Genomic DNA, 13,234 nt, shown 5'->3' with positions numbered 1-13,234 from the left:
TGATAAGATATATTTATTCAAAACATCACCCAACTTGAAGTTCATCTTGGGAAAAGAAAAAAAAAAAAAAGAAAACCAAACCACACCAACAAAACCACACCTAATTGTTTTCCCCAAAGGCAAGCCACTGAACTGATCCTACGCTATGCTCCCATTCCCACCTCCCCTCACTGCAAGCCAATACAGTAAGTACTGCTGCAATACCAGCTTGTCTCTCTTCTCTCCTTTAAAAAAAATGGACTTTTAAACAAGCTCTTCTCAATTCCAAAATCCAAAGTAGTCTGGATGTTGCCAAACCTATGTTTCACAAGCCCCACTAGCAAGAACCCACTATATCATGCAGACGTTACCGAGCAGACACGCACACATCTGAACTATACAAACAACAAAATATTTTAACTTCTACAGAGTCTCTATACAGAAGATTAACAGAATATAAAGCCCAGAAGAAGCCTCTAATACAACTTGATAGGAGCTGGTAAATTAATCTAGAGACCTTCGAGTCTTTTCTATGCTAGATTATCTTGATCTATGTAGTTTTTACCTTGATTATTTTCTTTATGTACTTATTATGTATCAAATGAACCCACATTCCTCTCTGCTAACTATCATAAAACAAAAGAAACAGGACTACATCAGAGAAGTCAAAATCAAAGTACATAAGAGTCCAAAAATAAATATCTAAGAGACACTTATTGAAGGCAGTCTGTGCAGAAAAGTAAAGTTCTGCTCTTCACTTAAGACGTTTTGAAGAATTCAGGAAGAACCGAGACATGTTTTTTGTTACCTTAAAAAAATTCAGATGCAGAACCTTTACAATACTAACTGGAATTATCACAACTGATATATTAATGAAATTATGATGTATTAAATAAGAATTTTGTGTAAACTACTCTTAGTGTTTTAAAAAAAGCTTCTCTGTCTTGGAAGGCTTAGAGGAGTAACCCTAAATTTAAGGGTCACAAAGCACCAGACATGCAGAAGGGAGAAAGCAAAAATTAGCATATGCTTTTAATCAAAATGCAAGAGCCTTGAAAGTCCTGAGGCAAAAGCAGTCTTGTCATTTGCTTTTTTTGTGCTTGGAAGGAACAAAATCAAAAAGCTTTAAAGCATAATTTGACATAATTTAAAAAAAAAAAGAAAAAAAAAAAAGTGGAAGTTCTTCATCTATCTTTCAGAATCATTTAGAAAAAACTGACTAAGGATTGAATGCATATAGCATTTACCAGTCATCTACAGTTTTCTTTTATGAACTCTGATGTTATAGTTCCAAAAGAGCATCCACAGGCGAGATGACAAGTGAAAGCAAGAAGAGTGCAAAGTTTCTAGAGCAAAAGACTTAAAAAAAAGGTTCTACATAGTTCTGAAGGACAGAATGTTAGTATTTTTCCAGAGACCTATAGGCAAGTTTCTCTGGCCATCAGGTTTTCCTGAAAACCAGCCTGCATGGTTATGTGACACATGTGAGGACTGGTAATTTGTACTACTTCATGTACCAACAGTAGAGTCATGACAGCACTGACTAGTGTTCAGTTAGAGTTTTCCTACTGTTTTGATCACATTCAGATATCAAATTAATTCATTTCTGTGCAACAAACTTACTTTTGCCCACAAAGCTGACATAACTTAAGACAGAGAAGACATAGCATGTTCTACAAATTGCGAATTACATCTTTGAAGACTGAAATTAAGACATAAGTCTCATTTCAGCTGTCATTTCCACGTCTTTTCCCACAAGAACTGGGGAAGAGGTAGCCCAGTTTCTCTGCGGGGTAGAAGAAAAAGGAAAAAAATACTAATATTAGGAGGTTGCAATCCCTTATAGGAAACATTAGTCTAAACAGGGGAGGAGCTTCAAACATTAAGCCAAGGATAAAATTGTTTTCTGAACAGCTAGCGAGGACAGTGAAACTCTATACTACTTTAACCTATCTCTCATACAAAAGACTCACAGACTGCAGCGCAGGCACCTTCAAATAAAAGTTACCAGTCACAGGTTGTCAGATGGTCCCTATTAACTGATCCTTATGATCTCAAGAGATATTAAGAGTATAGTTCATGCTATAGAAAGCTGGTTAGTGTGGTTAAAAGGAATTTTTACTCTAAATGATTGCTAACAGTGATTTATCTTCTGAAGGACGGTTCTGCAGGAATGCATGCAGGTATGCTTAGAGTAAGAACTGCTTTGAATACCTGGAAAGAGTTAGGAGAATTTACTTCCTCCAATGCATCTAATGCTATTAAGCTGATCACTAAAAAAGAAGACTCAAAGATTTTTCGCCCCTTTCACCAGAGGATTCTTGACTCCACAGCAAAATAAAGAAGCTTGACAGATGCAACTAAAACTAGAAGAGGCAAAATGAAATACAAAGCACTTGCTGCAGAACAAAAAAAGCCTTTGTCTAATCACATGATTGACAAGATAAAGATGGAAGAAGCCCATGAACCTTCCTGGTGAACCAGATGAGCAGAAAAAAAACCATTTATTAGAAAAATATCAAAACGTCATTTTGACACACAGAAAGAAAAGCTAATATGTAGTCAGAGTTCAGATGTGTTCTTATCATGCAGTGCACCTAACACAAACATTAGATTTGGCTGCTATGTTTTCAAATATGTTTACTCAGCAAGAAAAGATTACCTAAATTATTTAGCCAATGCAAAAGAAGACTCAAAGTCTTTTATAAAAAGCAATTGTATGGGACAGACAATATTTAAAAAATAGCTGGACTTCAATTACAGCATTTTACCAGTATAGCCAGAATACTACGGCATTTATGAGGGGAACCTGAGATGAAGAATAAACTTTCAATCTAACTGTAAAAACCATAAGCTGTTTTGCCCTCGCTTGAAGCATTTTGATTAAAAAAAAAAAAAGCTGTATAATTTTTGCTTTAAAAAGTGCTGTATCTTAAGAATATATGTTAGTAGTAAAAAGCATGCAAGTCACTAGAAGGTTTTAGAATTAGCTTTTATGAGCAAGCCACAGAGCAGTCTCAGCATCTCGTTGAGCAGCAAAATACAGATGTAAGTAATGCTGATGTTACAAAGCCTGGGATCCTAAAAAAAAAAAAAAAAGTAACTTTCATGCCACCCACAAACAGGGTCAACAGTTATTCTTCAATGCCTAACCTAATCTCTCAAGGCATCCCAGTGTGTCTTTTGTTTTGCGCATCTTTAGCCTTTGCTCCTATAAGCAAGAACTGTCTTCGCTGCATACCTTGCACAGCACTGAGCACACCACCAGTGCTTAAATACAGAAAAATAGGAACACATTGGCATTTTCTTATCAAAAGTTGCAGGATACAAACCTCCAGGAAGATATGATTCACTTGCTGTGTCATCCCCATCATCTCCATCTTCATCATCACGACTCAACAAATTATTTACAGCAAGGTTTACATCAAGATTTGTTCGCTGGAGTTCCCGAATAATAATACTTCTGGACTTTCCTTGTAAAACAACTTGTGCCTGTAAGAGCAGAGTACAATTGGTTACTGGTCATTCTCAGCTCACCAATCACCATTCATAAGAAAAGAATGCTTAATTCTGAAAGAATTCTAATAAAACCCAAAAGTCAATCACAGTACATACAGACAAAGGCTCACACAGATTTTTCACAGTATCTTGTACTAGATAGTCAACCTTCTCTCAGTTCAAATTAGGCCACTGAATTCCAACTTTGGTGCTGAATTTCACAATGGAATCTTAGAATCCACTTCTTGGAATGCTTAATGCTGTAGTTAAAGGATAAGCAAAATCTGTTTTTGAGAATGTTCTATATGTTTCTATAAAAATGTTTAAACTTACTATGTCCATCAACAGAGTTTTGCAATCAACTGTTGTTCCAAAACTACACCAGAACCCCTGTCTTTTTGACACTGGTTTCTCTTTCCACTGCCCTTCAATATGTAACCACCTTACTTCCTCTGTTTTTCTCATGATTCTGTTTCTAAAGGCTTATCTTCAGCAGTTTCTGCAACATTTAGATTTTTATTAGCAAAGTGTAAATGCAGGAAAAAACCTTCCAAATGTTAAACAGATGCAATGAATTTATGAAAACCAGAAGCATTCTGGTCTATTCCACTAACCCTAGGATGCACAGCATTTTGTTTTTCCAGACAGACTGCTTTAGAGTTACCCCAAAAATGGTTTAGACACCTTCTGTTTTAAAGGTAGATAAAGTATGCTATTAAAAAAAAACAAACCCAAACAACCAAAAAAAAACCCCAAAAGATCACAGCAAGGGAAGCAAAGTTAGTTACAACCTAACCAACGAACCATACATAATGCAACTGTCTGGACCATGGGGTATTAGTCTGGTTTTCTATTTATGTAAGGTACCGAGGATGTCAGTAAACACTCTCAAAAAAACCTGGAGGTGAACAATGAAGTCAAAAAAACCCCACCACCCCAGAGCTGAAAGAGACCACTGGAAGTCATCTACCCAAACCACCTCCTGAAAGCAGAGCTAACTACAGAGTAAACACCTCCAGTATCTTGCCTCTGTGAAGGCAGAAGCTCCCAGCTTTTTCTGGGTTTTTAATTCAAAAAGAGAAAGGAACTAGAAGCCAGTCTGTCACTGGTGGGTCTGTAGATACCTTGCCTGCTAGCTCCTATCTTGTGCCAGTCATGCTATAGGCCATGCAAAACATGCACGCAGATTATCTTCGGCGTAGCAACTAACATCTGTATTCCAAAGGTAGACCAGCAACTTGTTTTGAACTAAGAATTAAAATGCATTAACTAGTCACATATTTTGAATGTATTATTTTCTTCAAACATGGAGAAAAATGTTGTTTTTTTTACAAACTCCACTTAATCACACAATGCAAAGTCCTTCAGCTTATTCAGGCTTTAGTGCATTAACAGTGCAAACACAGAGCAATTTATACTCAACATTCATCAGTTACATTTATAAAAACTTAAACAGAGGTGTCCATGAAGAAAAATTATTAGTGTTTTAAAGAGATTAAGTATGTTTAATATCTCTCATTTAAATCTAAAATGGATCACTCCTTTTACCAAACAAGGAAAAAAAGAGCCAACCTGCGCCCCTTCCTTATACTCCAAGAAACTTAACTTTATTAGCTACGTGCTTGATACGATTCTCAAATTTTTTTATTTTCTCGCTACCTCTTCCACCTGCAAATGAACAATGCATGACATTGCTCATCTAGATTAAACACATACCTTGTCTTAGTGGAAGCTTGGGAAACAAAAATTCTAGAATCCAAAAAAAGTCTATCAGTCACACTACACATTTAAGAATAAAAGCAATTCAGCTAGAGAAAGTCAATCTTTTCAATTATATGTCGTTACTTCTTGGAGCAAATGCACTATTACAACACATTCCTGTCCACATGCTATGAGCAGCTCTCCAGGTTTTTGGCAACAAGCAGTTTCAATCTCAGGTACCTGTGAAATGAGTTCCTCTGGAATGACTGATGCTGGAATCACTGGTTGCGGTTGACTCCCCAGCAGTCCAGATCCTCTATCGCGTCCTGTGCGTATAACTCTGGTCTGCCTTCGAGAATCTCGAGCTCCAGCAGATGATCTACCAGAAGATCCTCCTCCACTTCCACCAACCCCTGAACTCCAGCGACTTCTAGAAGATTTAGATCATAATATTTTTTTTTTTAATATAGCAGCATACTTTGGGGACTACTTCAAGAAGTAAGTCTTTAGTTTCATTATTAATGACTTGTAGTCTGTCTCTGAAAAATACTGCAGATTGACTTCATAGACAAACACTATGAAAGTATCTCTCAAAACTAGTAAGAACAAGAGCACCAGGCAATTGATAAAGTTCTGAATTACACAGAAGAAATATAAAACAGGACTCCCAACTGGAAGTTGCACTCTTCCCTATTCATATAGTCATGTGGATGTATACATACATAAATACACGCACCAGTTCCCAGAGTTTCTAAAAGCAACAGTATCAGCAGCGTAACATCTAACACTCAGCTGTTAACTTCCTACTATAAAAGCACATACGCAGCAGCTTCACAGTCAGTGGACTCTGTTTGACAGAAGGTCACTATACTTAGATGGGTCTTCTAAAATTTCTGAGACTTGATTTACATGAAGAAATTGCTTAAGATTACACTAGAAAAATCAAGTAATCTTCTTTACTGCAAAACATATCTTACAATAGATAGTACTCTGATCCTCATGGATGGTTTTCAAGAGATAGTCTACTCGGGACCCACTCCTATTGAAGAAATCAACACCAACGGTATATGTTGCAAAAACATGCCTAAACTGACTGAACAGTTTTTTCATTTCCATGAGTCAGTATCAAAACAAGGGAGTAAAAAGGCAGTGATTTGTAGAAATAGACAACTCCCCATCATTACAACTTTCCACTAATCTTAACACCACAGAACTGTGTCAACTGAATCTGTTCTGGACCTAAGACTAGATACTCTGTTGTCATGAAAGGCTACAAGAGTCTAGTTTGTTCTTCAAGGTTAACTAAACTTTGTTGTACAAATCTACCTTAAAGGATATTGGATATGGTATTATTGCTATTTAATAATCAGTATCAGCAGAACTTTCCTGCTCTTAACCACCCGAATCCTCAATCTCCTTTCATGAAAAAGAAAAACATTTAAAATAAAAGGTATGTTCTCCGAAACAGTACCTAATAAATTCACGTTAAAAGTACACCACATGTAGCTATAAAAGCTAATTAAGTAAGAATGCTTGTCTTACATTTTACGGCTGAAGTTGATTACTAACATCCTTCTCTTTTTTTGTTGTTCTTTTTTTTTCTCCTCCTGACGAGACCATGCAATCACAGAATAACTCAAAGTATCTGCCTATGGTGAGGCCCTGTCACAGACACATCTACATTTTCAGGATTCTAGACAGCAACCACATAGACAACGACAAGACAAAAAGCAATGCAATGATGGCTTTAGGAAAAGTCTTGTCTCGTGAGTTAGAAAGAGAGCTCCAAGAAAAAAGATACTACTTAACATGGAAAAAAAAAGCCAAACCAAGCCCAAACCAAAGAAGAATGTGACATTTTAAACAAAACGAGCCAGTTAATTCGTTTCTAAAGGTGGGAAGGGGGCTGAAGGGAAAAGAAGGGGAATGAGGGGAAGTCAAATTCTTCCTACACAACAATTCCCAATTCAACTCTCATCAGGGAAGATGTGGGTTTAAAGAAAAGGTTATGTATTAGATTTTAATACCTATTACAGATGCATTTTCTACTTTAAGTTATAAACTATCAATCACAGACTTAAGATATGGAACAGTTAAAACCATTTATATTCGTATAATAATTCAAATATTCCAAGTGTGTCCTAACTTCGTCCTGTTATAGAGAAAAAAAAAAATCATAAAGACACAGCTATTCCTATTAAAGCTGTCTAAACCTAGAATAAATATTAATATATAATGGAAATCTTTCTTTTCATTTCTGCTCACCTACTAGTTTTCCACATCTCTCTGCTGCCCAACAGCATGCTAGCAATTTTCCAAATCCAGTGATCTAATCTAATCTTAAGTCAAGTATTCCCTTCATTTAATAGAGCAGTTATAGTGTCTACTGCTACTCAACTAGTTCGGTGACTTTCAGCTACCTAGTTCTGAAACATGCAGGGGAAGAAATTAGGAACTCTTCAGGGTTGGTCTCCTAAGCCCATAGCTTCAAACAATTTTAACTGGTTATGCTCAGGTAAAAATAACAAGGAGAAAAGAGTCTTACACTTTCCACAGTAAGTTTTTAAACATGACAATACCAGTTTGCCTTTAAAGTTTAACACACGGATTTTAGGTTCAGATGCACAAAGATTTCACAAAAAGTTTGGGGGGTGGGTTATCTTTCATGCAGCTAAACTCCAGATGAAATTAGCTTATTTGTTAACATAAACAACAAATTCACTTTCGTGGAAAGGCTGTTGTTCCTTCCTCTTAAACAAATCATTCACATGCAGAAACCACAGTTTGTCAATGCAATTCTCTCTTACTATGGTTAGTAACCTTAGGAAGCAGCACTGTTCAACATGTCTTACAAAAGCATATAACGAAGAGTTCACTGTGACTATGTAATGAAGATTAATTTACATTGCTATATAAAGGGACACCATCAATTTTAAAGCTAATGATAAAAAAACTGAATCTGTATAGTGCATTTAATATATAGTACAATTTTAAAGGTTCTGAGTGACAACCTTTTCCAAATGTTCCCTTCCTATTACTATGTGTAAGACCGCAACTAACAAAACACTGCTCATTACTTGGGGCAGGAGAGAGGAAGGCATAATAAAACTGAGCACACAAAGGTCTGCAAACAAAGATAATGAAGATTCTTCCTGCATAAATGCACTCACTTTATGCTGCTGGCCTATCAGGGTCTAAATTGATAGTGTCCCTCTAAAAAATGGCTTTTCAAAAATCAAGGAACTAAAAAACGTTCAAAAAAAGACAACACAGCCAAAACCAAGTTATTCTTCACACATACATGAAGAACGCTCCATATCCTAGGTACTGAAGGGTCACTTGCATATCTGTTATTTTAACCAAGTCAATAAAAGTTTTTTTTTATTATACCCTACCTATACAACTGCTGTAATTATACGTTCCCTTATACATACTGCATACAATTTATATATGTGTATACACATATACTCAAATATGGAACAAACAGATTGCAGCCTCAATCCTATCAAAACTTACCCAAGGGTGTTGCCTGCCAGTCTGCCCAGAGTTTCAGAACCAGACAGAAACCATGGGGAGTCACTAGTCCTGCCTGGCCTGGATGTCCTTCCTGCCCCTGAGCCACTGCTCAACTTTGAACTGAAAGTAAAAGATGGTAAATCAGTCACAAAACAATCCCAAATGGGTTAAGAACAAAACCTGGAATCCCAGGTCTAAATTCTCAGGGACTTAGTCTGGTAACATACCAGCTTAAGCAACACCCTTGGGGAATATTCCAAACTAATCTAACTGTATATTAAGAGGTACACTGGAAAAAGAAAGTGGAAAGCATGCCTAACAGATCTTATGTACATCGGCAATCCATAATAGCACAGTTGCAAATACATATTAAGCTAATTAGCGATTTGAGTTAGCCACTGCGCTAAGTTTTCAGTTAGCTTATACGCACAAATTGTAATCACCACGTGTTCTATCCATAAACCTGAGCCTGAGTATGCTACTTCTACATTAAGAAGTGGTTTACATTCAAATATGAACCACTAAATAGTCCTATTAAAAGGGACTTACCTGGATTGAAGACAACAGGTCTAGAAAGTGAGACTCTCCAGATGGGACCACTTTCAGAGTGGATTCTACATGAGGCTTAACAATTTAACACAGTTTCTTTCATAAGGATTATTTTTGGAGGGGTTTGTTTCTTGAAGTTAAAGAGATCCTGTCTCACTTCTTTTAGAATCACATCTACTAATTATTCCTACACCAGTTTGTCAAGCTAGGCTATTTGGCTGCATCACCATAACCATTATGTATCTACTCAAAGTACCCATTCCAAAGGCAATCTAGTTTAAAAAATAAACGAAAATAAAACCAAAAAAGCAGCCAAGCTGCTTATCCAGTTCAAAAGAATTATTTAATATGAAGAAAAGTGTTTCTTACCCATCATTATTATCAGGTTTACCCAATTCCAATCTGTCTGGTTGAACTGAAAAACCAATCCTGCAGACTCTACCATCCTATATTTAAAACAAGAAAACCAAGTGTCTAAAATTGAAATGTAAGACAAGTTACAGAGAAAAATACAAACAAAAACAAGTCTTCAGTTACTGAAGAATGTTGACCAATTTGATGTTAGAAGAATTAATTTTAACTGTATGGTTTCAAGTTTGTTATCTGAGCAGATTTAAGTAATTTACCTCAAGAAGAAATGCAGCATGATTTGGTCCCACCACACACTGTTTAATAGTGGCCTGTTCCAATACATTCAAAGGGGGGTGGCTGAAAACAAAAAGTGAGCATGTATAACATTTTTAAACTTCTAAAGTCTGAAAAAAATAAAAAACAAGTGGTATATGGAAGGAACAATGTGCAGTGACAGTTACCAATATAAAAACATTCAAGAATGACTAAATGTGCATTAGTTGAAGCAACTATGATATAGTTTTGGTCATTAAGCACAGAAAATGCAGAACAAAACCTTAAAAGGTGATAGAGTTTTCAGTTAATTTGATGAGCAATAAACAACAGGGGTTATACTTCAAATTAAGGAGTCATTTCATAAGGAGTGTATTTAATAATGTAACTTATCATAACTGAAAACCTAACATTTTCTTCCTAATATAGGAACTGTGTTATCTGAAGCATTTCTGAACTTCATTGTTATTTTATTTTTATTATGGAGGCTAAGGCTATACCTGCAGTACAATCATTTGCTTCTTGTTGCTGTTAGAAAAATTGTACTTTCCTAAATGATTAGCAGCAGCATGTGATAGGCCTTACCTGTTTAAATTATATTTGTTCAGCTTCTCTGAAACTTCCCTTAATCTGAAACAAAAAGAAATGAAGCTGTTGTTTGAAAGACATCCTCCACAGTACACAACATCCACTTAAGCAGCATATTTATGACGTTATAGGAACAACTTACCACCACATTTAATGAAGCTTGATATAAATACTACTTGGTGTTGGGAGTCTGTATGAGAACTGGATGGTGTTCAGCTTCAAATCAGGTTTTTGTATTGGAGTTTTTTTGCTTTAGAGTTTTACCCTTCCACCTACTATCTTCCCCCAAACCCCGTGTTTTCTTGCATTTCTATGTGTTTTGCAAGTCACTGTCAAAAAGCACTACCCCTGCCTTGTTACCACCACATACAACTTTACATACACGATAAGCAGATGAAGCAATGAGCATTAACTGTAGATATTCTTGTGTTTCCTTGTAAAAACTTGAATACAGTCTCCCAGAGCAGATGGGATTATCATTTTCTAGGAAATCCACACGTGGCACATCAGAGCCAAAAATATGACAGTAAGTTCCCCTAAACAGAAAAGACAGGAAAAGAGATGCACAAAAGCCAGCATCAAAAGGGACAAGCAACAAACTGCCTAATAGAAGAAGCAATCCAGAGAAAATTCACTATATAGAGAGTTATGTACAACATCACCTTTTAGTAAAGGGAAAGAATGTTTCCAAAAGTACTTCCATCTCACTTTCATGGCACCTCACCAAATGGAAGATCAGAACCCAAAAAGGGGCCAACCCACAGACCACTCCTGCTTAGAGCGTATGGTGTCCAAAAGTGGAAACCAAAACAGTAATTTCTAAGGTAATTTCTAATCCACTTAGAAAAGATCTTCTCCAGCCAGCAAAGATACTCTCGTAACATCAGGTAGGCAGTTTCGGGTAAAACTTGGGCTCCTTTCTTCCCAAAGATGACAAGCAATCTGAAAAAGCCCCTAAATAGTTTCCAATTTAGTTAGAATATTGACATTATATTAAGATATAAAACTGAGATGAATCCTGTAAACATAATGCAAGATCTTCCTAATTAAGAAAAAAAAAATCCCAACTTTGGTACCATGCTCATCCTAGCATTCCACAAATCTCCTTCTTAATCGGCAACACCTTTCTAAGCCTAACAAAAAGACATGCACACCAGCACTGTCTTCCTGTCTGAATCCACGTCTTCAAACCCTTTCTTTTTAGTTGCTTCGCTTCAGGTTCTACACACAGACTGCTATGGACAATAGACTTCAGTTACTTGCAAACCCTGAGCATGAGAAAGAATACAGATTAGAGGTCCAAACAGCCAAGTCTTAACATTATCAACAGCGTTTAACTCTAAAGCACTTGTCCTGAGGGAAAAAAGGGAAAAAAAGATATACGTCTCTTTGAGAAACAAGATAATTTATACCGATAGAAATAACTTTCAAGCACAAGAAAGGACCACAGTGAAAGGACAGCAGGAAGGAAGTGAACGTGCTTAGAATCGCCTTTTGCTATCCAAGCCAAGCTGCTGGTTTGTAAGTAGGCAATTTCACACTCCCAAATTCCAACCACAACTACTTCACCCGGGCCAAGAGTACATACACAGATAAGGTAAGATTCTGTTAAGACAACCCACAAAAGGGAAAGAGAGAACACAAACTTCACATGCAATCTGCGTGAAAGGTACCCCACAAGAGCGAACTACGGTGGGAGAAGGCGGAATGAACCCCAAGGATGAACGGCACACATTCCGCAGCTTACTGTACGGTTTTATAAAGCAAGCAGGGATCTGCTGCATAATATACGACAAGTTAAACGTCCCTGAAGTTTCATGTCTTAAGTATATCGCCTAACAGTTTCCCACAGGAATCTTGAGCAGTTTTCCATTAACATTTCTCTTCTTGGCAAGCATGAGTTATAATTATAGAATAGGAAAACCTACCTTTAAGTTCATTGCACTGCCTACGCGAAAAGCTGACAGCAAATAAAGCAGCGCTTTATTGGAGATGGTTACTAGACTAGTCTATGAGCAACGTTTAAAGCTTCCTTATCTGAGCTTCGTGTCACAAAACCTGAGCACTACCAAAGAAAGAGACATTTTTCAATTTGTAAAAAAACATCATAATCCTTTTTTACTTAAAAAAAAAAAAAAAAAAAAAAGAGGTGATAGGGAAGAAATATGCACAGAAAGCTAAGACTTGCATACTCAATCTATTAGTAACACCAAGAGAGCAGGTCTATCTGCAACAAGCATAGGTCAAAAGAGATTTGATGTTATTGAAAAGAGGCTGCTGTCAACATTTAAGGGGACAGAGCAGAGAAGATATAAGCAACAATGCTGAAAGTACTAAACTCTCCTACAGAAAGCAAAGAAAAAAGCAGAACTTTAAAAAAGGAAAAACTATCTCACCCCCCAACCATCTCGTATGCAACTGCTATAATAGCAAAATTACCAAGTACTGCCTAATAAGCTGAGACATCCATGAGGCTCCATTGAATTTGATGCAGAACAGCACCCATTGAAAAAGGAGGAGCTCCCCAGGGCTGCGTCCCTGCTGGGCTGCTGGTTTCACCCCCACTCCTCCCCCTTCCTTGTGCTGCCACCAGCATTCGCGTCAACACCAGACACAAAACTAAACCAGCAGAAAAACAAGAGTAAAGCAGAAAGATATGTTTGTATATTCTGTGCGGAGAACATGTTTGTGCAAATAAAAACTCCAAATAATTTCACAAAAACATTTCCTGCAGCAATCTAAGCCTTCCTACTTGCACAGTTGCATGGTATTGTACTAC

At 36.8% G+C, this 13,234-nt stretch overlaps 1 protein-coding gene across 16 annotated transcripts in view; it reads right to left on the bottom strand.

Moving 5' to 3' along the window:
* UBR5 (ubiquitin protein ligase E3 component n-recognin 5) overlaps positions 1–13,234 on the bottom strand; it is a 95,086-nt gene that overhangs the window by 64,827 nt on the left and 17,025 nt on the right. For 15 of the 16 annotated variants that reach the window (XM_082319020.1, XM_082319031.1, XM_082319029.1 and 12 more), the window contains exons 2-7: positions 10,453–10,497; positions 9,870–9,951; positions 9,613–9,689; positions 8,695–8,814; positions 5,419–5,608; positions 3,312–3,471 (exon numbers count right to left, since the gene is read on the bottom strand). In XM_082319020.1, the coding sequence (XP_082175146.1) occupies positions 3,312–3,471; positions 5,419–5,608; positions 8,695–8,814; positions 9,613–9,689; positions 9,870–9,951; positions 10,453–10,497 (674 nt within the window). The remainder of the gene's footprint in view (positions 1–3,311; positions 3,472–5,418; positions 5,609–8,694; positions 8,815–9,612; positions 9,690–9,869; positions 9,952–10,452; positions 10,498–13,234) is intronic. The other variant, XM_082319024.1, reaches the window with a different exon arrangement.

This window comes from Platalea leucorodia (assembly GCF_965183815.1).
Source record: "Platalea leucorodia genome assembly, chromosome: 1".
Lineage (NCBI taxonomy): Eukaryota > Metazoa > Chordata > Aves > Pelecaniformes > Threskiornithidae > Platalea > Platalea leucorodia.
This window is presented reverse-complemented; position numbering and strand designations above follow the sequence as displayed.